The sequence below is a fragment of the Carcharodon carcharias genome, chromosome 19 (assembly GCF_017639515.1).
Source record: "Carcharodon carcharias isolate sCarCar2 chromosome 19, sCarCar2.pri, whole genome shotgun sequence".
Taxonomy (NCBI): Eukaryota; Metazoa; Chordata; class Chondrichthyes; order Lamniformes; family Lamnidae; genus Carcharodon; species Carcharodon carcharias.
In genome coordinates this window covers 34,638,685-34,663,564 of record NC_054485.1, presented here as the reverse complement: position 1 = coordinate 34,663,564, position 24,880 = coordinate 34,638,685, and the positions used below count along the sequence as shown (strand labels likewise).

Below are 24,880 nucleotides of genomic sequence, written 5' to 3'. Positions count from 1 at the left end.
TCTTCAACCAACTTTTCTTCAAAGTCCTTGAACATATTGTCACATTCCAGAGTGCATTCTCATTATTTTTATTATTTCCCTGGGATGAGTGTTGCTGGCAAAGTCAGCATTTGTTGCGCCTTCTTAATTGCCTTTGAGATGAGCCACCTTTTTGAACTGCTGTAGTCTGTGTTGTGTAGGTGCACCTTTCACAGTTCTATTAGGGAGTTCCTGAATTTTGACCCAGCGACAGTGAAGGGAAGGCAATATCTTTAGGATGGTATGTGGCTTGGAAGAGAACTTGCAGGTGATACTGTTCTTCTACATCTGTTGCTTTTGTCCTTCTAGGAGTTACTTCTGATTGAAGATGGTTACAAATGTGTCAACCTTGTCCTTTGCACTGATATGCTGGGCTCAGCCTTATTCAAGATGGGAATGTTTGTAGAGCCTCCATTTCCGATCACCATTCATGACTGGATGTGGCAGGACTGCAGAACTTTGATCTTATCTGTTGGTTTTCAGACTGCACAGCTCTATCTATTGCATTCCTCTTTCAGGTTTTGGCATGCATGTAGTCCTGTGTTGTAGCTTCAGATTGGCATCTCATTTTTAGGTATGCCCGGTGCTGCTCCTGGCATGCTCTTCTACACACTCCATTGAACCAAAGTTGATCCCCACCTGGCTTAAAGGTTATGGCAGAGTGAGGGATATGTCAGGCCATGAGGTTACAGGTTGTGTTTGAATGCAATTCTACTGCCATGATTGCCCATAGCTCCTCATATATGCCCAGTTTTGAACTGCTATATCTGTTCTGAATCTATTTAGTTTAGTGCAGTGGTAGTGTCCTCAGAATGAAGCCAAGACTTCACCTCCACTGTAGAGGACTGTATAGTGGTCACTCCTTCCAGTACTGTCATGGACGGATGTGTCTCTGCTGCAACATCCTTTTTGAATCCTTTCATTCAATTTTTCCTCTCTGGCAACAATGAACAATTCTATCCAAAATGAGGAATGACATGCTCAGGGACTAACAGTGGTGCATTATCTCCCCTCAATATCCTTCACCTGTTTGACACAGCCTTCCTCTTATAATACCTCTTTTCCATTGTCCAGTTCAGTGCAGTTACTCTTACTTGGTTTCAGTTTTACCTATCAAATTGTAAAGAATGCAATATCTTTTTAAATTACATATTGTCATTTCCTTATCTACATACTGGCTCCTGGCAATGTCATTTGCAGATGGGATCAGCTTCCAGATGTCACTGATGAAATCAGCTGTACCTTTTGATTATATTTGTCAAGCCCTCCATTACTTCTGTGCTATCAGGCAACATAATTACAATTCAATCTTGGATCAGCTGTAATTTCATCAAACTAAACATTTGAAAAACTGAAGTCATTGACCTCAGCATCTAGCATAAACTCTGTGCCCTAACTGTCAACTTCATTCCCATCATATCACAGTCTCAAGCTGAACCTTGGTGTCCTATCTGAACTGAGTTTGCAATCCCATGTTTTCTCTGAAAAAGACCACCTTTTTCACTGCCTCTGCATTTACTTCAACCCATCTGCTTCTGAAGCCCTCATGAACTCCTTTGTCTTCTCTGGACTCAATTACTGCAGTGATGTCCTGGTTGGTTTCGCAACTTCCACTCTCTAAACATCATCTCATTGGCTGTATCCAATGCCATTCCAATCCCTGCTCATCTTGATACTCTGTCCTTGCTGACCTACATTGGCTCCTGGTTCCCCCAGTGCCTCAAATTTAAAATTCCAATGCTTTGTTTAAATTTCTTCCCTATCTCCATAATCTCTTTTAGGCCAATAACACACCCAATCCACAGTTCCTCTTACTCTTGTATCCTGTGCATCACCCCTCCCCCAGTAACCACCACCACCTCCTCCCCCCCACCACACACACACACACACACACACACACACTCTCTCTCTCTCTCTCTCTCTCTCTCTCTCCATCTGGGTCCCGCCATTAACATCCATGTCTTCGATTACCTTGGCACCAAACTTTGCAATTCCCTCTGTTTGTCCATCACCCTCCTCACCTTCAAAGCTCACCTCTGACCAGCATGTTCTCATCTCCCAATCAGAGAAGCACCTTGGGACATTTTTCTATTTAAACATGTGGAAATATGAAAACACAAGAAATAGTTACTATTGCATTGTTTTTAGACCCTATCCTACTGTCTTCCAATGTTTACATGTGCACAGGATGGAAGATTGAACCTAAAGGAAAATTGAAATGTATAGTGCTAAAATATTCATTATAGGCTTTGACATTTTTTTCATAAATCTATTATTCTATTGGAGTAACAAATTATTTTTATAGCTGTAAGTGATGACGGGTGGAAATGCATTTGAGTTTAACAAAGAAGTAGTCAGCATGATGCATTTTGAGTGTGGGGAGAGTAGACACTTTAACTGGAACTTTCAAAGTGTGAAAGGCCCGATGATTTATCTATAGTTATGTTCAGTGTGATAGATGGAAGTTTAACAGCAAGATGTTTAACCTTCATCATTTAGTTCTTTTGAACAATATTATCACCTGACATTATTACTTGTCATAAAATGTATTCAAAATGGCAGCTTGTGATGCACTTCTCTCTTCTCAGCCTCTCCCTTATTATCATGTTTTTCTGAACAAAGCTTTTTGTGTATTAAAGAGGCACATTGAGTTTCTTGAGTACTACAGAAATGCATGAAAGTCCTGCATAGTGTAATGTATTTATTCAAATATATTATAGCAATGTGATGAAACAAAATTCCTTTTAACATCGTGCTATAAACTGAGAGTATTACCATAAGAATATGGTATTTGAGTAATCAGGAGATCTGTGCAACCTCAAGACATGACTTGCATTTGAATGTTGCCTCCAGATTCTTATTGTCACTGTGGAACTGCTGTGCTAATGCCTCATAGTTCTAGTATTCAGAAAGGAATCCTGAGATGATACAACAGGGATAAGCACCAAATGCTAACATTGAAACCATATGTGAAAATGAGCATTTACAGTTGAAGGGGCTTACAGCTTATGTTCTGGACCCGGGATTAGATCAGTGAAAGATTAACTGACCATCTTTTAAATGCTTTTAAGGGGCATTGTGCAGAATCTTATTCAGCCTTTAAGTATCTGATACCAAACTTTTTATAGATTGCATGCTGTGGTTAGAAATAGCAATGCAGAGTATTTTTTTTACATCATGAATCAGAAAATACCTAGCCATCAGATTCTTAAAGAGCAGCTTAAAATATTATACTGCAACTGTCTGCCACTGCTTAAAATATCATGCATTTATTTGCAGTACACATTGCACAATGAGATATCAAATACAGCAACTGTGGAAAAGCTTTAGTTTTTTTAATATAATTCCTGAGAAACATTTCCCAGAATCAGGGATTCCCAACTTTACTCTTTCTCAGTCCAGCTCATTTCCCCTGCATACAGTAAGATTTATAGATGAAGGAGAATTACTTGAACAGAACCTTTTCCCAATTTGACCATTCTAATAGTACTTTATCATCCAATTATTTTCAATCCAACAGTAACCTTTATATTAAAAATACTTGTGTATATACATCTGCATCTTGTGGTAAATCGCTTTGAAATATTACCTTTAAAGATCATTTTGTTGATGTGCAAAACAGACCAACTGTTCATGCAGACCAATATATATGATATATTGGCAATTTAGATCAAAAGAGTGCAGTTTGCTCTACCAGTTAGAAAATGCCAATGACTGTTGTCAGTTCAGTGCCAAGGTTATAATGCAAGCCCTATTGACAAAAGTTGAAATCAGTATTAAAAACTAACCAGCTGCGAGTCCCGGCTTTTCATACATCTGGCATGTATAACTTTTGCAGTCCGTTTTTTATATCAGTAATCTCCAATTGCAAACATGAAGTCATGTCATGAAATGCATATAGATATAATGATGGTGGAAATTCTGTATTTTGGGTTCCCCTGAACACAAAAGAGAACTGTCTGGTTGTGCAATGTGGTGGAAGCAAGACTAGTTCTGACCTCATTGCTTCTGCACCTGGTGTTAAGTTGTTCCACAATACGTGGTGCACACAAACAAACGAATGACTTTTTCCATAGTTGCTTTTAAAGTCTTAAAATAAGTTACCTCCTATTGAAACACATGGATTTGTTGCACTGGTTCTTTTAAAGCTACTTAGATTCCTGTATCTCAAATTCCATAAAAGTCTAAACCTCAAATCAGTAAACTTCAGTTTTGAGGCAGTCTGTCACTTTGAAATTTGGGGCCAGTTACTAACCAGTTACAGAGCTGTATATGGTAACTCCAGATGTTCTGATGCAAGGTGTACTCTTGTTGACCTTTCCTAATGCCTTAGCATTAATGTGTTCTTCTGCATGACAGGCTCTCTACTCTCTTACAAATCAAATCTCCCCACCCCCTCCTGGTGGATTAAATTACTAACTGGCAGAGGAAGAAGCAGTGCTGTGGCTTTCCAATTTCCATAGAACTCTTGAAAATTCTTGAACTCAGACATGGTTGATATGCAATGCTTATGAGCACTTGAAACTAGGGAGATAACTACTTCAGAACACAATAACTGTTACATTGCAGAGATTTATTTTTTCATGTCAAACCAGTAATAAGCATTGAAGGAGATTGGTAGTACAGAACTTGAGTATTGCTGAAAAAAGAGACTTTTTTGTCAAAGCTTTTTGCCTTGCACTCATCAGAACAATTTGCAAGAAAATACCAATGGGAAACAGTATATTGATACTTTATGAGAAGACAGTGCTGGTTGGTTGGCAAGTAGGCTCTGGTAGAGGTGTTGCCATGGAGAATGCACCAGTTGATGGCGACTGTGAGCTGCCAAGCATTGTTTGAAATTAAACCAGGCTGCCTGACTCTCATTGGTCAAGACATTGCCCTGGAGAATGAACCAGCGAATGGATGTCACTTATTTTGTTTAGCTGAAACGGGCACAATGTGTGTATATGTTCTTTCTGTCTGCAAAGAACAGGGTCCTGTGTATTAGCATGTAGTCCCCAGTATACACTAATGTGCCACACTGTGAACCCGACTGGCAATCTTAAATTAGTTGTCAGTGTAATTCTTAGCACACTGAGGATTATTTAGCAACTGTCCAAGCCCGGAATCACATCTAGTGTTGGGCAATGTGTTTTGAGTTTTGCAAGCACAGGCTGGTTGGGTTCAGTCCGTACGTTGCCTGTTGCAAAAAGTGGAAGGGACATGCTGTTTGATATGATCCACCAGTCTTTGGGACTTACAACCTATATACCTAACATCACACTGTCACCGATAATCACACACCATATTACTCATTTGTGTGATCGGCAGAACGACTTTTTGGCTTGATGGCAGCATCCTGTTAGAGGCGAATACCACTCGTGTGGCTTCTGCATAGTAGCAGTGTGAAACAGCTAGCTTCACCTGTTACTCAAATTTTAATTTTAAAATCAGTCCACTTGCCAAGCAATCAGCACTCTCTGCTCATACAGTATAAATATCTTGTTTCCCAAGACGTTGGTATTTTCTTGTAAATTGTCCTGATGAGTGCAAGATGAAAAGCTTTGACAAAAAAAAGTCTCTCTTTTACAGAAATACACAATGAAAGTACCAAATGGTATTGTTATAAATTAAGTTAAAAATGCATTATTTCCTTAGTTAAAAGGATGAAAACCGCACTGACTGTTGGTTATATGTCCCATTAAATGGTAACCTTGGAGGGGCTTAATGAAGAGTTTTACTTTCTTTTTCCTTTATTTCCAAAAAGCCTAGTAGATATTGTGGTATTTTTAGTTTAATTTAGAAAGGTCCTTTATAAAACCTTGTACAGTAAATTATTATCAAAGGTTTAGCTGCAGTTCATCCTATAGCTTCATGGATGAATACATCATTCAGTCTAGTAATTAACCATACAGATCTGCAAGTGCCTAGATCAGTTCCCGGTCTGTGCTCAATTAATTCATTTTAGCAAGGCAACACTTAGCCTTAGTACCTTTGGAAACTAAATGTTTACCACGTATCTCACAACTGTACTAATCACTATCCAGTGACGAATGGTGGTTAAGTATGGAGTAATAAGGACTGTAGTATATGTAGAGCTGCAAAAAGAGCCAGGAGCAAAGGGGAAGGTGTTAGAAAGGAAATTAGAATACATCAAAATATTTGGTATAAAGCCCAAATCTAATTTTAGGCAGAGATGCAATCAATAAAATAAAAGTACAAGCTTCTACAATGTAACTTCTGAAAGATCTTTATATTTGAAGTATCAGATTTATTTACCTATTGATATATATTAATTTCTCTAAGAATGTAATAATCTAACTTCATTTAGCAAGATGAATCAAATATTTGAATGTGATACATCAGCCTTTTGGTTAGGAGATTGTTGCTTCAAGTCAAATGGCCGGCCGCCAGCTTTGTTTTTGTGAAATCTTGGCTAGGCTGCTAAGTAAAAGCGCCTGGTAACATGGAACTTATCCACAAAAGTGGAGGACAAAACGGCTGCCTCTCAAGTTTGCTCAGCACCTGTGGAGAAGTCAAAAATCTAAACTGACCAATCAAGTCCATTACCAGTTTTGTGCAAGTAAGAGATCATTGGTGGCAGGAGAACGAGATGGGGAAAGTAAGCCACAATGTCTTAGCAGAGATAGATTAATAGAACCAACAGCTAATCAATATTATTTTGTGTCATTTGCTGTCCCTGATCTTTTAAGTAAGGCAATACATTATTTTGGAGTGAAAGTGTGGAATTCTTCACATTTGTAAGTACTATAATACAGCTGATATTACTGGAGGCAGTTCTGTGTTTTTCATGTACTTCAACAAATTTGAGTTGTAATACAATGACAGGAGAATTTAACATTTTTCCAGTCTGAAGAAGTCATATTCTACTCAAAGCATTAACCCTGTTTCCCTCTCCACAGATGCTGCCAGTTGTGCTGAGTATTTCCAGAACTTTGATTTTATTTTAGATATCCAGCGTGCACGGTGTTTTGCTTTTATTAACATTTTTCCACTTTGTGCACTAGTTGTCCTAGTAAACCAGTTCAGGTACAGTGCAGTTAAGTACAGAGTTACCTCTATTCTGCCTCCAACAATTTTGCCTAAACACTTGAATTTGATGAGCATATTTGCTGCATCTCTGTAAATTCTTGCATTTCCCACATTAGCCATCCTTATAGTCTCTAGGTGTGAGATTTGCCAATGTTGTACAACCTGAATCTACAAGGACCCAAATGGAGACCTTGACTCATTGTTTATATGATTAAAACAAATCAATGATATTTTCCTCGTAACTTGGGGCGTATTCAAACTAAATCCCAAATATATGCAGGCATTTATGAAAACAGAGATGAAAGATTTTCAGAGCTTTGAAATGATAATCTTCTTTGATTAGGGCACCAATAAGACACCTTCTATAAAAGGCAAACAGTTCTTTTAAATTTGTATTTTTTAATCTCCTGGTCAAATTTAATCGATGTAAATCTGAATTGAACCAAAATTGAAAAGACACCAATAAAAAAAACAAAGATTCAAAGTGCAATAAAAGAAAAATGAGATTTGAAGAAATAATTTAGATAGATTTAAGAAAATTAGCACTTTTCTTGTGACTGAAGTATCTGGACAGTTGACTGAAATAGGGGCTATTTTCCATATGTGTTCTGAGCCAGAAACATACTAAAATAATTTTGGACTGTTGTACTGCATAATTCATAACATATCTAGGACGTCACAATACCAACTTATGTGTCCTTTTGTGGTCTGAAAAGAAAGAACCACTTAGATACAACTCTCCACCTATGTAGAATTGCATAGAAATAGGCCATTTGTCCCAATTAATCTGTGCTGTTGCATATAACTCCACACAAGTCATCTCCCATTCTATCTACCTCATCCGAGCCTTTCAGCATATTTTTATATTTCCTTTTCTCTCATATACTTGTTTAGTTTCCTTTTTTAGAAAGCATCTAAGCTTTTTACTTCAACCACCTTTCTGTGGAAATTTAACCTTTTTACCCCATTGGATTAAATAGTAACAATCTTGTATTTCTGGCCTAAAAGCAAAATACTGCAGATGCTGGAAATCTGAAATAACAGAAAATGTTGGAAAATCTCAGGTCTGGCAGCATCTGTGAAGAGCGAAACAGAGTTAGCATTTCAAGTCCATATGACTCCTCTTCAGAGCTGATGAAGAGTGGTGGAGATACTCAGGTTAGGCATAATCTACAGAGAGAGAAACAAAGTGTACATTTCAAATTGATGACCCTTCATAAGATCTGACTTTTCCCATCTACCATGTCCAACCCAGCATTAATTTTTAAGAGCTCTAGCAAGTCGCCTCTAAGTCATCTCTTTTCAAAAGTAAAAAAAAATCCCAACCTATTTCATCTTCCCAATTATCTGCAATCTCTCGGTTCTGGTATTGTTTTTGTAAATCTTCTTGCGCTTTCTCCATTGCCAGTATTCCTCTTTGTAGTATGGAGACCATAACTATGCCCAGTACAAAAGTTGTAAAAAGCACTGCATTGGAAGTGTGCCTGTTGAGAGAACTTAGGCGTAACAACCTGAGGGTTACATTTATAATTCCTATTTTGCTCCTCTGATTAATATAGATCAGGGTTGTCCAAAATACAGTCCATGGGCCACAATCCAGCCCACGATGCTTCCTTATTCAGCCTGTGGACTCACTGTTCAAAATACAGCTAAGTGCAATGAGCTGCTCCTCCAATCACAGGATGCTTCTTTCCCATGTTTGCTGATGATAGGCTCATCTGCGCAGGAAACGATCTGTAACTGGAGAAGCCATGTGAAGGTGAGTGGCCATGGTGCATCCTCTCTCTCTCTCTCCAGCACAGGCACTGACCCCCTAAAGGAGAAGAGGGTCAAGAAGGCAGAGTGGGCCAGTGAGGCCACAAGGAACAGCAATCGTAGCAATAGCACCCACCACCTCTCCCCCTCCCTTGAGGCAGCTGGAGTCTCAGATAGGACGGAGTGAGGATGCATGTGTTGGCGCCATAACAGCTGTCTCAAATTGCTCTTCAGTGGTAAAATGTCCAAACTTTGCAGGCTGGAATGGGGAGTGTGTGAGTGAGTCTGTGTGAGGGTACCAGCGAGTCTGAATTAGAACACTGAGACTGGGAGTGAGCTGGACACACACTTCCATGGTCCCCCCTCCCCCCATCACCTTCTCCCTCCCAAAATACCTATCCACAAAGCAGGCCAGGAGAGGAGGAAAACCCAGGCTGAAAGGGAACCCACTTCCAACCCTGATTTCACATGAATTCTGTCGAGGCCAGCTTGAAGTGTGCGCCACTAGAGGCAAACGCAAGGTCAGTGTTCGTTAATCCGATCTCCTTAGCTCAGCCCCAGTTCCCCACCCTTCCCTGGTGACAAGGTCTTCAGGCCTATTCTGTCTCCCTAGCTCTTAAACGAAAAGACAAAAAAAGTTCTATTGGCTAGCTTTGCTGCTTGATGCTTTTTCATGGTCATTTTTACTAATTACTTTGTTTAAATTATCAATTTATTACTTTGATTTATGCTTAAATTTATGTTTAATAAGCCAAATTTTATTTTTCTGAAATTTACTCATCGATCCCTTGAGTGAGAAAAATTGAAACGTGACCCCTCACAGTCCTCAGTGTATTGTTTTACAGCACGGTCAAAAAGCTTGTGAAAGTACAGTTATTATAATAGCTTGTGGGCAACCCTGATATAGATGAACGTTTTGGAATCTGAAAATGCCTGTAAAAAGGATGATGCACAAAATATTTTCACCTGAAAAATGACTTTAGTGCTGTACTGACCTACTTGTAAAGGATTGATTGTACTGGAAATTAGATGAAGAAACAATGGTCCAGATAAGTGACTTGAAACGACAGTGTGTTCCTTTGCTGTAAAAATGTTTTAACTGCTTTAACTGTGGGCATTGAACGTTTGTTTCTACCCTTCCAAATCTCTGCTTAAAAAAAAATACTTAATCAAATGAGCTTTTGAGAAAATAAAGAATATATTGTGAACTATAATAATGCTATTTCAGGAACTCAAGTACAAGCTATTATAATAATCTAAGTTTCCACTGTACTTTCACAAGCTTTTTGACCGTTCTGTAAAACAATACACTGGGGAATGTTTTCTTAAACTGGTGGGCTGATGGCTGTTTACCCTATCCTTTACTGTGGTTGTATCATTGTGACTGGATGAGAGCAGCAAAACAAGGAAACTAAGGGGGCAGGGATTGGAGAGGCAGTCAATACATGACAAAACAGAAAAGGAATTTTGAGTCTAATGTAGTATTTCCGTATCAAGATTATGCTGAAAAAGGCATTTTTTCCCCCGAGAAGGTCTTGCATTCCATTGGCTGATCTGATGTTGAGTAGAAATGTTTTGCATTGCACACGGTTTATTTTAGTTCTTAATTATAGAGACTCTGTTTTGTAGAATTCGAGTCATCTTGTCAAATCAAATGACAATGCTATAAAATCCTATGTAAACCAACATAATTTTGGTGAGATTATATAACTGTTAGAAGTGTAGAATTTTGTAAATTAAAAAAGCTCTGATCTACGAAATTGGAAAATTTGAAGTTTTAAGATCTAGAATATTTACTTTGATTTTAGTTTTGCTTATGAAGTAAAAGCAAGCAGCGTGTGCCTTTTTAAATGCTAAATTAAATTATTTGTTAATTCTTAGATATGTATTTTAGTGTTTTTTATCATTCGGAGAGCCGGTGCAAACACGATGGGCCGAATGGCCTCCTTCTTTGCTGTAACAATTCTGTGATCCTAGATCAACATTATTTTGATTTGGAGTAACAGACCGGCTGCAGAGCTGACGGAATTTCCTGTTTGAGAAATACGTTTTGTTGAGAAAATTGCGGAAGAAACAGTCAAATTATTAATTGGGAAATTTGAAAGCCTTGTTTTATGCTGCAGCACATTTTACACAGCATCTATATATCGTATGCAAACTACCGCACAAACCGAGACAAACAGCCACTAAAGAGTCAACTTTTTAAGAAGTTGCAGCTTGACCACATGGGGCTGAAACGTAAGAAGGGAAGGGGAGAGTGCACAAGGTCGAAACTTCGGCAGTATTCACAATGTAGGACTGGCGGTGAAAATAGGATCACAGCAGATGCTACTCAGAGTATGTGTGAGAGAGGGAGAAAACGAGCGAGCAAAAAAGGGCGTTTCTTTGTCCGTGCAGCAGGGAGACACTGAAGTCCGTTGAGAGAAAAAAATGCACTGGAAACTGTTTGCCTACTGTACTGTTTAAGATACTGTAGCAGTTTAACAATCAAATTTTTAAAAAGTAAGTGTTTAAAACTATTTTTTAACCTCCTGTCTAAGTTCTCGAAAGTTGATAAGGCTGCTACGGGATTCTTTTTGGCTGTGAAAGCGTAACGGCATCTAATTAGCCACAGAAACTGACGTAGGCTATGGGATTAATCACAGCAGCTTCACATTGCCCATGAGCAAACCAATCCTGCTAACTTTGTTTAAACAAACCATGCTAAGGAAGAACTGGCCTGTGAGAAGCTGATTTTTTTGGAAAGGCTGTACAGAACGCGGAAGCTCACAAAACCCTTTTGTTCAAGAGTAAAAGTTTGTCTTGCAGTATGTGACAGCTGGACACAACGCTTTTAAGAACTGGGAAGAAAATTAACTTTGTTTGGCTTGCATCTCAGTCTGGTTGTTACATTTCACAAACCAGAGGAAAAAGAAAAGCTTTTTGCCAACTGATATGGGGGAAAAGCACCTGGACTAAAACAGGAATAGATAAATAAGCAAGCCTTGCTGAATTAGGAGCTGACAACTCTTGGCACCAGTGTGTTTCATGCTGGAGTTATTTTTGCTCTCTATGCTCTTCACTGGGTAAATAGTGTAAACTAGACACTGACTGGAATTGTAGAATCATGACAAAATGGTTTAATAACATCAACCTCCAAATGCCTGATTTCTAAGTAATAACCTAACATCATTCCTTTTTTAAAAATCATCTGGAAACCTTTAGTCATTGTTCTGAAGTTGTACCGTTTTTAAAAATGCCATGATGTTGCTAAGAAAGGAAACAGCTGAAGCTCCACTGATTGAAGAACTTCCTGTCTTTGAATCTGCCGGAATATCCGCTGAGAGTCACTTTTCAAAAGAAAACATGCCAGTTTTCAAGGACTGCCTCTCCTGCAGCAGCCGGGTACTTGGTCATTGTAGTTTGTGGTTAAAATGAAAGGAATTTACAGAGCTAAATTACAGCATACGAAAGGCCTTATTTTTATCAACCAAGATGCATATGAACAGAAGACCAGAGAGGATCTGAATTGATTCACAAATGTAGATGAGATTTTACTGATCGGACGTGCTTCATTTATATGTGACAAGTGAGTAATATGCTGTTGGAACATCTACATATTAGAGACTGCTGATTGAATTAGAATTCAGCAACCCATTTCTCTGTTGGATTTGAAATGCAAGTCACTAAGTGCTGAAAATCTTATCAATTTTTCTTGTGGGTTACTTAAGTCACTGGAATTATGGGGAAGCCACTCAGCAGGCCAGACTGTTTACGACGCAATAATCCCACCTGTTTAGGAAAAAGTGAAGAAGATGATATATACATTGAAGATTGCTACATTCCACAAAGATCCATATATGACACAATGAGAATTAATGAACAGATAGATCTAGGATCGAAGACTAACCAGCCATCAAGAAGTTTTGCTGATCACACACACTCAGTAAGCCAGAGAGCTGTAGAGATTAGTACTTTATCAAGTAATGGAACTCCTACCACATCCAGTGTATTTGAAACAAGAACTAGTTCTGAAAGTAAAAAATTAGATGAAAGAGTCATATTTGATGCATTAAAACTGAGCAGTGATGTGATTCGGTCCTCTGGCCCACCAAAGAGGAGACCTCATGTGGAGAGGAAAGAGAATATTAACAGGAGATCATGGAAGGCTTTCCTGCCACCAAACTTTCCAGACTTCTCAGAAAGAACTGAAATTCCAGCAAATGAGCCTGCAGGCAGTGCAAATTTAAATAAAGAGAAAAGACATTCTAGCCACTTCCCTGTTGAAATTCCTAATCTCCCTCCTGAAAAAGAATTGATCATAGTTAAATCGGCATTAGAAAATGAAAAAAAATCCACATTTCAGCAAGGAGCAGAAAGTAAATTGAAAGATGCTGCAGTATTGTCTCAAAGTTCAGAAAGTGAATGTGCTCCATTACTGGAATACAAGGATGTACCTGTGATGATGAAACATTTACCAGAGAATCATGCAGGTGTATCTGCAACATGGCCAAGAGCCTTCAGGGCTAAGGGAACATTAGAGGATGCCTCATTTATGCATAGAAGAGCATATGAAATAACACAGGAAGGGAAAACTATATATGCAACATCAATAGCATGTGGAGGTACTTCTGATTTGGTTGCAGGCAAACTAGACACTGATATATATAATATGCAGGAGGTTATGGCTGAATTTGAAGAACAGGATTATGACATGGACTTCAAAAGCCATGTTAATCCTGAAACTGAGGAGCAATGTGAAGATGAAAAAATATTGTTTGATTCACAATTTCTGAGTGAAGAATCAGCACTTCATCAGCTAGATGCTATAATCCAGGAAAGTACGGAAGGAGATACGGATTCACTGTTGCAATTCGAGCAAGAGGAGCGGCGATTAACTGAAAACAAAGAATATCTCAGTGAAGAATCAGCTCTTCAACAGTTAGATGCTGCAATCATGAAAATCACAGAGGAAAGTACAGAGTCTCTGTTAAGATTTGAAGAGCCAATGCTGATTGATGGCAAAGGACGTGGTCAAAAATCAGCATTTCAACAACTAGATGCTGTAATGGAAATCACAGAGGGTGATACAGACTCTCTGCTACAATTTGAAGAAGAAGAGAGAAACCTATTTGAAGACAAAGTTTTTAATGAGCAATCAGCAGTTGAGCAACTGGATGCTGAAACCTTTGAAAGCACAGAGGGAGATACAGTTTCCCTGCTTCAATTTGAAGAAGAGGATCGAAGCCTGTTTGAAGGCAGACAAGTTTTTAATGAGCAATCAGCAGTTCAGCAGCTGGATTCTGAAATCTTGGAAAGCACAGTAGGTGATACGGACTCTCTGCTACAATTTGAAGAGGAGGAGAGATGCTTGGTCGAAGACAGAGAAGTTCTTGATGAAGAATCAGCACTCCAGCAGTTAGATGCTGTTATCCAGGAAAGTACAGAGGGCGATATGGACTCTCTGCTACAATTTGAAGAGGAGGAGAGATGCTTGATTGAAGACAGAGAAGTTCTTGATGAAGAATCAGCACTCCAGCAGTTAGATGCTGTTATCCAGCAAAGTACAGAGGGCGATATGGACTCTCTGCTACAATTTGAAGAGGAGGAGAGATGCTTAATCGAAGACAGAGAAGTTCTTGATGAAGAATCAGCACTCCAGCAGTTAGATGCTGTAATCCAGGAAAGTACAGAGGGCGATATGGACTCTCTGCTACAATTTGAAGAGGAGGAGAGATGCTTGATCGAAGATAGAGAAGTTCTTGATGAAGAATCAGCACTCCAGCAGTTAGATGCTGTAATCTTAGAAAGCACAGAGAGCAATATGGACTCTCTGCTACAATTTGAAGAGGAGGGGAGATGCTTGATCGAAGATAGAGAAGTTCTTGATGAAGAATCAGCACTCCAGCAGTTAGATGCTATAATCCAGGAAACACAGGGAGACACGGACTCTCTGCTACAATTTGAAGAGGAGGAGAGATGCTTGATCGAAGGCAGAGAAGTTCTTGATGAAGAATCAGCACTCCAGCAGTTAGATGCTGTAATCTTAGAAAGCACAGAAGGCAACGCAAATTCTTTGTTGAGCTTTGAAGCAGAAGAAAACCAATTATTGGATGACAATGAAATAATGGAATCTGATGTGTTATTAGAAGAGGAAGAAAACCTTATAGCTATCCAGAAATCAGGCTCTGCAATTAGAAAGAGTTTTGAAGAGTTAGACAGTAAATCACAAAGCAATAAAAAAGCCATGAAGAGATTGACTGCAACTGAGCAGAAATCAACTAAGACAGATTGGAAAAGTAACATTAATCAGAAAGAGAAATCTGAGTGCACCTTTGAATCTGAAGGACAGCAGTCAGATATAAATATGAACACCACTGGACCAGAGGAGGGTGAAGTACATCAGGGTGATGTCTGTCAGAAAGAGATTACAGCAGTGTTCAAGGAGGATTGTAATATAGAATTCAGTCATAGTCTCTGGAAGGAAATTTTGCTTGATGCAGAAGAGGTGCTAGTCAGTTCAGAGGAAATCTCTAATTGTGATAAAGAAATCACTGTTATGTTTGAAACAAAGGTTATAGGTACTGAATCTGAAGCTTTAATCAAGGAATGTGGAATCCACAATGCTGTCGTAAAAACAGATGGACAAAAAAAGTCTGTTCAGTTAGTAGAAACACCTGTTCCTACAGATTCGTCCAGACCATCAGGTATCAATCTCAAATGCTGTGCTCAGAAAGTAGTAATTTTGCCTAATATGCAGAAGAACAGGGAAATGTGGGCAAACTCTGTGCAATTAAATGAACATGATATAATTGAATACCCTTCAACAGATTCTACTGTAGCATCATTTCTGGACCTCTCATATTGTGCTCTGGAGATGACAATGTTGCCCAGTGAGGGGGAGACCAAGGGTATGCAGACAGCCTTTGTACAATTAGAAGAATGTGAATTAGCTGTTGAATGTCCTTCTACAAATTCTCCTTTAGAACCCAGTGAAGATCTATCAAACTATAGTCAGGAAGTATCAGCATTTCCTAGTGTGCTTGATGTAGGCTCTGGTGTGGAGAAATTCCCTGGTGGCTATGATGAAGAGCAGCAGGGCCTTAATTCAGATGGAGAAAGTAGGCAGTGCATTGAATTTGAAGTACAAGAAACCGACGTTCAATTAGAGTCATCAAACTTGGAACTGGAATCTGAAGCAACTGAGATTCAAATTCTTCACATCGATGGTTGCACTGCTATTCAGTTCAATGAGCAGAAAAGTTTGTTAGATTTGGATGAAATAAAATGGTCAGAAAGTTTAGATGCCTTTGCTTCAGATGCCACGGACATACGTAGCTCAGAACAGCAGTTTGAAAGTGATCCTCCAAAAGTAGATTTTGAGTCTGATGTGATGGTGCAAAACAGTAAATGTTCCAGTGAGGTACAATTGTTTGACATGGATACTGAGCAGCTACTTGAAGCAATTGTGTTTCTCTTCCAATCTGATGAAGAAGTGGACGTTAATGAAGCAACTGTGACAACACAAGCAACTGCAGCTGAAAGTAGGGAAACAGACCTGAAAGCAGATGTGTGGGAAAATATTTCTCGTTCATGCCTTGAGGATGACTTTATTGAAGCTGGAATGCTAGAGTATTTATTTGAGTTAGAATTGCAGGAAGGATCCAATGACTCTAATCCAAGGGCACTGACCTTGGAGCCAGGTTCACTCAATATAATTTTAGACACTGAAGCAGAGGAATTCACTGTGGAACCAAATGAAGTTGGTTTTTCTGTTTTAAGTGAAGAGTTGGATACAGATATTGAGGTATTTATATTTCTGTCTGATGTTTAAAATTACTCGTTTTCCTGGCAAAATTAGTGATGAGCATTGCATGAAAGCATATGAAACTACTTATTTCTATAATTAAAAATTTAAAACTTTCATTTTTGGGGCATATTCAAATACATCTACAAGTCTCTAGCAGAGATTCAAGTTAACTGTGATAAGTCATCACAAGATTAAAACTTATGAATCATTTCCTGCCCCCCCCCCCCCAAAAAGTCAGTTAAATGCGTTGTTCATTAAATGTATTTATTATAATGTGATTGGAGCAAAAACTTTCTTAAGAATGTGACACTCGAGCAACTGTAGTGCTCTCACTATGGCCTGATGCTCATCTAACTCGCCCAGATCAAAGATTTTGACTATGTAACCAAAGCGTTGCATACAAAATTTCAGAAAAATAACAACAATTAAAAATAAAATATGCACAAAAATGCAGTATTGGCTAACACTAATTTATCTCTTAGAGCATTAAAATGGAGATCATTTAGATTCCTATTGTGAAAGGATTTTAAATTCAGTAACTGGACAACCAACAAGTTCAAGTATCAGATTCCCAGGTAGATTGATTCAGTTAGAATCTGTAAATCAGCTGACTTTTAAACTATGCCACCTTTATTGAATAAATCTGGTTGCATTTAAGGATGTTAAATGAAACACAAGTATAACTCGTTGTTGCAGAGTAGCATTGTTGGCAGCTGTTCAATAGTCTGTGGTCAAAGCCATTCCACTATCCTGGCAGAACAGAAGTTTCAAAATTCCAACAATAAAATTAAATATAAAAATGGTGCCTGTAAAAATTATATCTAGATTAATGTTCAAATTCATATTCTAGCTAAATTGTCAAAGGGAGGAGTAATCTCAGATCACTATAAACAACGCATGTGCACCAAAAGCATCAAAAGAAGAAATATCAATGTATGAATATATTACACAAATGGCCACAAATATGCAGAGCCACAGGCATTGTAGTGGTCCGTTAATTCAACTTTTGATATAAAAAGTTGTTATACCATGAAAGCGATACCAGCTTTACTAAGTATCGCTGCTGAATAGTACTTGGACCCAAAGCGCTTGCACATGACTTGCCCTCTTCTGGACAGCAAACACTGGACAATTTCGCCTAACCACGTTTCATCTGAACCAGCAAGTTTGTTCTTCTGGGGACATCATGTCAGAACCTTTTGTGTATTAGGAATCCCCTCATTTCCACACATTGCATTTTCCCTGCGAGAGTAGGGGAATGGATTGTTCTCCATTCTGTGTCAAAACTGTCATTTAAATGGACTATAAAATGTGTGTAGGGTTGTGGAAGGGAGAAGGGAGAAAAGAATGGCAGACCATTCTTCTCACCTCCATCAATGACCCAACTCAAAATCAGGAACCCCTATCCAGGGAACTGACATTGTAATATTTTTTTCTTGATGCAGCACTACTGTGCCTTCATTTCAGTAGATGTTAAGATTCTTCTATTTTTTATTCACATTTTTTTCAATATGTTCAGGAGATCTGTGTGATAAAAACAAAAAACTGCGGATGCTGGAAATCCAAAACAAAAACAGAATTACCTGGAAAATATTCTGTTTTTGTTTAGGAAATTTCTGTGTTGTACATGAATTGAGAATTCTTGTTTCAAATGAATAGTAAGTAGTGATTATTCCAATCTTTCTAGAAATTGAGTTGTTATGGTCAATTGCTAGAAATCGTATTGTGTAATTATATAGTTGCATTGAATTTAGTTACACAAATGTTCACAAACCTGACAATTCAGCAGATTTGATATTTTTATATTCTTGTGTAGCACTTACTCCACAACTTTTCAGTCACGTATGGTTCTGCTGTATGTTTACTTAAGTGGGATAATGCTTAGCAACAGATAAGCATAGGTGTTTATGATATCACTGTTAGATTTTGTGAAAATGGTTACCCACCTGAACATAGACACCACTGAAAATTACACCTCTAGTGTTTACAAACTTTATTGCTTTAAAATCATAACTGCAGTACTAAATTTTTGTCTGCAGCCCATTTGTGTTCTGAATTAGCAGGAAAATCTTACCTTGATCAGTTTCCAACAACCCCTTGCTTGCTGACTGGTGGATCTATAGTGTTTTTTTAATCTGAGATTACAGCTGCAGGCTCCTTGTAACAGACAAAAACATAGCACAAGCCAGATCCTCCTCCATTGCTGACCTTGGTTTAAAAGGATGTCATTTAGAACTGCCGCCAACTCGATTTGTTTGTAACATTCTTAGCTGTCTTAATGTAGTAATAGGACTAAATATCAACAATTATGTTTGAATCACCTTCTGTAATAGTTTAGCCTGATGATGTTGAAACTGGAACCTGATTATCTGATTTCATTGCTTGGACTTCCATATGTGCATGCAGGCAGACATTAAAATTCTGTTTTAAAAAAAACTCCTGGTTTTCTTATAAAAAGAATTAAGTTTTTTTTGTTCGTTCACCAGATATAGGTATATGTAGTAAGATTGACATTTATTACCTATCCCAAGTTGCCCTGAAAAGGATGCCTTCATGAACTGCTGCAGTCTGGGTGCAGGCGCACCAAGAATACTATTAGATAGGGAGTTTCAGGATTTTGTCTCAGCAACAATAAAGGAACAGAGATATGTGCCCCCATCAGGATGGTGTATGACTGGGAGGTATAGGTGTTCCCATGCACTTACTGTCCATTGTCCCTCTAGTTAGCGGAGTATGAGTTTGGGCGATGTTGCCAAAGAGGCCTTGGCAAGTTTTTGCAGTATAGATAGTACATGCTACTGCCGATGTACACTGGTGGTGAATGGCATGGATGTTTAGGCTAGTAAATGAGGTGCTGATGAAGCAGACTACTTTGCCCTGAATTGAGTTAAGCTTCTTGAGAGTTGTTGCATTTGCACCATCCAGGCAAATTGGAGAGTTTTCTATCACACTCCTGACTTGTGCCTTATTTGTGGCAAAGAGGCTTTAGCAAGTCAGGAGGTGAGTCACCTGCTGCAGAATACCCAGCATCTGATTGGCTGTGGCAGGCATTGCATTTTGTGTGGCTGATCCTGTGGATTTTCTGGTTAATGATGACCTCTCTACACCCTGCCAGAGGATGTTGGTCAGTATACTTAGAAACTCTCAAAACAGGTTTTTATTCTTTATAAAGTTATTACAAGGTACGCATTCTGTTATGCAAAAGACTGATGTGTGGGGCCCAACATCAATGATGTAACATTTCAAATCACAATGATTCACTGCTCAAACAGAAAGTTCCCAATGGTCCATGCCATTTAAGGTTGGGAGGAAAAGTAATTCTCAACAGTTGTTACTCTTGCAATGGTTACAAATTCCTTAACCCTTTCATTTTTTTTTTCTCCTTTCCATCTTTTAAGTTGCTTTCTCCTTGCTAATACATTATCTCTTTAGGATGGTGTGGACTGTGAAATCATCCTTGATCTTCGTCCCTCAAACCCCTTTAATGTTCAAAGGCTATTTCCATTTAACTCAATTATCACTCACATGCCATTGAATTACTTCTTGGTTGATTGTTTTCTCTATCATCAGCTGTACTGTGTATTTTAAATTGTCTACATTGCATGAAAAGCATGATTTTGAAATCAAATTTCCTGGCATTAGAAAATTGCACTTATTAACTGTGATTTTACTATTGCCTATTGTAGATGACTAATAGCATTGTTAGCTAAGCTCTTGGGTTTTTGTTCTTCTGTTTTTTACATTCAAAATGCACTGCATTTATTATTGTAAAAGTTGTTGGAACATTTTCCAGCATTGGTCATTTATTTGATCAAGTACAATTTTACAAAAACACTGTTGGTCAAGATTCTTCCCAGGATCTCTAAAATCAATGGATTGCAAAATGGACAACAAAGAATCAGCAGATCATTTTGCATTCTGCCTGAATTGTTTTTCAGTTGACTGTTGGAAAATAGGTTGCCAGCCCACTGTTGTTATTTTACTCCACTGTCCAAGATGAATTTAGAAAGTAGTGATTTGTCAATAGCCTGAACCTTCTCTGCTGCCCATTTCCTCATTATGGGGTGGGAAAATCATTTAAAATGCCTGGTCTCAGAGTTGGCTTACCACACCAAAACGCTAAAATTAAACATTGTTTCTTGGCATTCGTAATTGAAGTTGTTAACGAGTTTTTCTGTCATTGGACAATAGATAAAAGAAAAGGAAAATAATAAAGGGAAGACTTTTGATTTTAAAGAAATGAAATTCATTCTTGGGCACTTGTTTTTCTTATGCTTTGCAAATCAGTCTATGGATCCAGGTGACACATACTACACAACAATTAGGGAAGATTCATAACCCTGTTAGACCACTATGTTCACACAAATAGACTTTCCAATTAATGTTTGGAAATTGTTTAACCAGCAGTGGGAATATCTAAAAATGCAACAATTTGTAATTTTTCAACTGCACATCATGCTCCATTTTGCCTCTGGGCCTAGAATTGTATGATCCATTGTCAAACAATCTCTCTTATGGAGTAGCCATTTCTTTTACGTCTTTCTTCTGTTCCATGGTATCCCAAGTGTGCACCCAAACCGAGCAAAGCAATCTCATGAGTGTGTTTTAATCTACTTGTTTTAAATGAAAGAAGTATGATTTCATGTGCAACTGACCCAAAACCCACTGCATCAGTGAGAATCCTCTTGGAACGGTTGGGTATCAGTGTGTGTTTCTATCCCTCATTCCCAGGACCATGCAAATGAATTCTATGTTTGGGAAAATTTTGCCCAGTTTTTAATCTCTTCTAGGGGCATAGTTTTTGGTGAACCAATGGCTTCATTTTCCTTACTGAATGAGTGGTAGCTTTTATCTACTGTGCTGCAAATAAACAAGCAAGGATTTTCTTAGAGAGTTGAAATTAGTTTAGTTAGAATCTTGAGCAAATTAGAGAGAATTACTTAGGTAATTAGCTTTCTAAGTCAATATATTACTGTTTGGATTTTCGTATTAAAAAATAAATGAGGTATAAAATTTCAAGTGGCCATGCTCCTTTAATTCCCTGACTACTGAACCTGTAATATGTACAGAATAGCATAACTCAAAAGTTGAAGAAAATGCTAGAAGGCATCTGCTTATATTCAGATGTCATAAGGCTAAGGAAGATTGTCCAATATTGGAAGCCAGTAGTGCCCTTTTAATTGACTTTGTCTAATAATGGTGAGTAAAAGATTTTTTTGTATTTCAGTAGGATTGTGATCTGAGGAGTTGAGAGAGTTTTGCTTTTATATAAACTATGATTCCATCTGTGGCTTGCTTTGATCTTTGATAACAATTCTGGTAAAATACAAATCTTTTAAAACAAACATTAACCGGTTTTGTACTTTCATGCTGTTTTTATATTTTGTACCTTAAACCTTAGCTTGTATCAGTACTGCATTCCAGATGTGTCTTTGTATATCTAATAAGTGATTTTAATTTTGTACTGACTTAATATAGACATGCCATTAGCCTCCCATTCCTGTGCAAGATAGAATTATTGTGACCAGTATTGCAGACTGAATTGTTTCTCATTATTCTTTTGGTTTAGACATTCCAGAAAGTTCAGGTGGACCCTATCCAGTACAAACTTCAACAGGCTAATGGGGTGGGACAGGGTCTTATTCAGAGTGCTGCGAAGAATGCCAACACCCAAGGACTTGAACATGATCTGGATGAGACGAACACCAGATGGAACACACTCAATAAAAAGGTCAGTTCTTTCCAAGTATGAAAAAGGAACAAGTTTTTTAGAGTTATAAGAGAATTATTGAGGTTAAAGAAAGACCAGTTCAAAATTATAACTTTTAATATGCTTTGTGTATTCATACTTTGTTTAAACGATGACCAAAGAATAAAAAGTTCAACCCTTAAAATTGGGGTGCTGGGCTCCCAGCATAGCTCAATACTTTTGTCCAATGAGTAGTCAAAAAAATGTTTTTAAAAATACTGCACTTATAGCTCCTTACGTTTCTCAAAGTACCTCAAAGCACTTCATGAACAATTAATCACTTTGACATGCAATCAGTGTTTCTTTTGAATGAACACTGCAGCTTTTTCGCACAGCCAACCAACAAAGGGATGGCCGCTAACTCTGTTTCTTCTAATAAACCAAACTAATATTTGCAGGCTGAAAGAATCCAGATTCAATCTACAGCCTGTGTGAAGAAGGTCATCTTAGCTAGGGCTGCATTAAAGCCCTTCCTCTGGCTTCCCCTTTGTCCCTCCCTGCTATCCCTACCTCCCATCCCCAAGGCCTCTCTGCCCTCCCCCACCCCACCTTGCTCTCCTTTCTTAATCGCTACTTCCTCTTTCACTACTCCCCCTTCCCTTCTAGGCGCGATTGTTTTTTAATTTTATTCTCCTCTACAATGCTCATATCTGGGAAGTGGAATCCTAAAATAGAATTGTTAAGATCATATTGTGCAGTAAGAAATGTTTTTTTTCCAGGTGGCAGAACGTATATCCCAGTTACAAGAAGCGCTCTTGCACCGTGGAAAATTCCAGGATGCTTTGGAGCCTTTGTTGAGCTGGCTTACGGATACTGAAGAACTGATTGCCAATCAGAAACCTCCATCAGCAGAATACAAAGTGGTGAAGGCACAAATTCAAGAACAGAAGGTAACTTACGCTGTCAGGGAGAGGGAGTAGATCTCGATTATTTTCAGTAAATGTGCTGGAGTGTTGGAAGGTTTTATTTTAATAGCCACATACTTAATGGGGGTAAAATTTTCAGCATGGAACAAACTTTTAGAATGCCATGCTGCATTTTTTATTTTCAGTGTATGGACTACAAAGAGAGATTTGCTTCATTGCAAAGGTGAACAAACAGCCATCCACTGAATCTATGCCAAGTCTGAATAGCGAAAGTCACTAATCTCTCCAGTTCATTGGTAAAATAAAACTTGTTTTGGTGCCAGTTTTTTATAATTTCTTAAAGAGCACTGTCTTCATAATAAGGTGTTTGGCAAAATATTTTTGGTTTTGCAGATATACAATCTGAAGGCTTGAAATGCCCATCATGTTACTTGTATATAACATGACCCTGAGTTCATGTGCTTCTCCTACCTTAAAGCAAAGGAGAACTAGTGAAAAAATCTTTCTTGCAAATTATGGCTCTTTTTTTAAAATGGACCATACCAATTCACTTACTCTAAAATTTTATTCAATTTAAAATTTTTCATTATCTGAGTGGCACAAGAAAATATGTGAACTACTAAAGAGCTGTGCAAATGGAACAGGAGAGCTTTAAATTGAAGTTGACTAATTTAATTAACTGACAAGTCTCAATCCCCATGCAGTTCCAGGAACTATTGTTATGATGTTTGCATTTTGGACTGTGTACTGCAATTTCTTATTACTGAATTGCAGCCTTGATGTTGCTGTTGTAGTAATGGTTGTGAACCTCAAGTGGTTTCTGAATTGTCTCCTGGGTTAGTGAGTACCAGTGACATTTTTTATACTTGCCTTCTTGCTTATTGTAACTTTTAGTCTTTTGCATGCTCTAAATAACATGAGCAGTTATATTTTTATTGTATTTCCAAGAATATGCATTCAGATGTATTTTCAGAAGCGATTCTGCATTTTAATTTAATGGTACTTGTAGGAGTAAATTGACACATGACAGTTTCTTAGGATTTTTTTTTATTATTCATTCATGGGATGTGGGTGTCACTGGCTAGGGCAGCATTTATTACCCATCCCTAATTGCCCTTGTTCAAAGGCATTTAAGGCATTGCTGTGGGTCTGGAGTCACATGTAGTCCAGAGCAGGTCAGGACAGCAGATTTCCTTCCCTAAAGGGCATTAGTGAACCAGATAGATTTTTACAACAATCGGCAATGGCTTCTTGACTTTTAACTCCAGATTTTATTTTATTGAATTAAAATTACACCACCTTCCATGGCGGATTCTGAACCCAGGTCCCCATGGTATTACCTTGGGTCACTGGATTACTAGTCCAGCGACAATACCACTATGCCAGGATGTTCTGTTTTGTGCTGATATTAATGGAAATTTATGCTTGAAGGAATTTGTTCTTGGTTACTGAATTCATATTGGCCAGGCAGCACTAATAGTTCTACTATTTCAAGCCACTGTTCTTTGCTGCTAATAGGAAGATTCTGATTACTGGCTTATTTTTCCTTTCTGTTGCTCAAGAGTTTTGGACGTTTATATGATGTGTTTTGGTGGTAAATCGATTTATCAAGTTAGCATAACCTATGTCTCTAAGGCAGTGAAATATACAATATACTCTTGAACTCAT

The 24,880-nt window shown here is 38.2% G+C and overlaps 1 protein-coding gene across 4 annotated transcripts in view; it reads left to right on the top strand.

Moving 5' to 3' along the window:
• macf1a (microtubule actin crosslinking factor 1a) overlaps positions 1-24,880 on the top strand; it is a 651,250-nt gene that overhangs the window by 524,836 nt on the left and 101,534 nt on the right. For all 4 annotated transcript variants that reach the window (XM_041213072.1, XM_041213073.1, XM_041213071.1 and 1 more), the window contains 2 exons: positions 22,167-22,328; positions 23,066-23,236. In XM_041213072.1, coding sequence (XP_041069006.1) covers positions 22,167-22,328; positions 23,066-23,236 — 333 coding nt within the window. The remainder of the gene's footprint in view (positions 1-22,166; positions 22,329-23,065; positions 23,237-24,880) is intronic.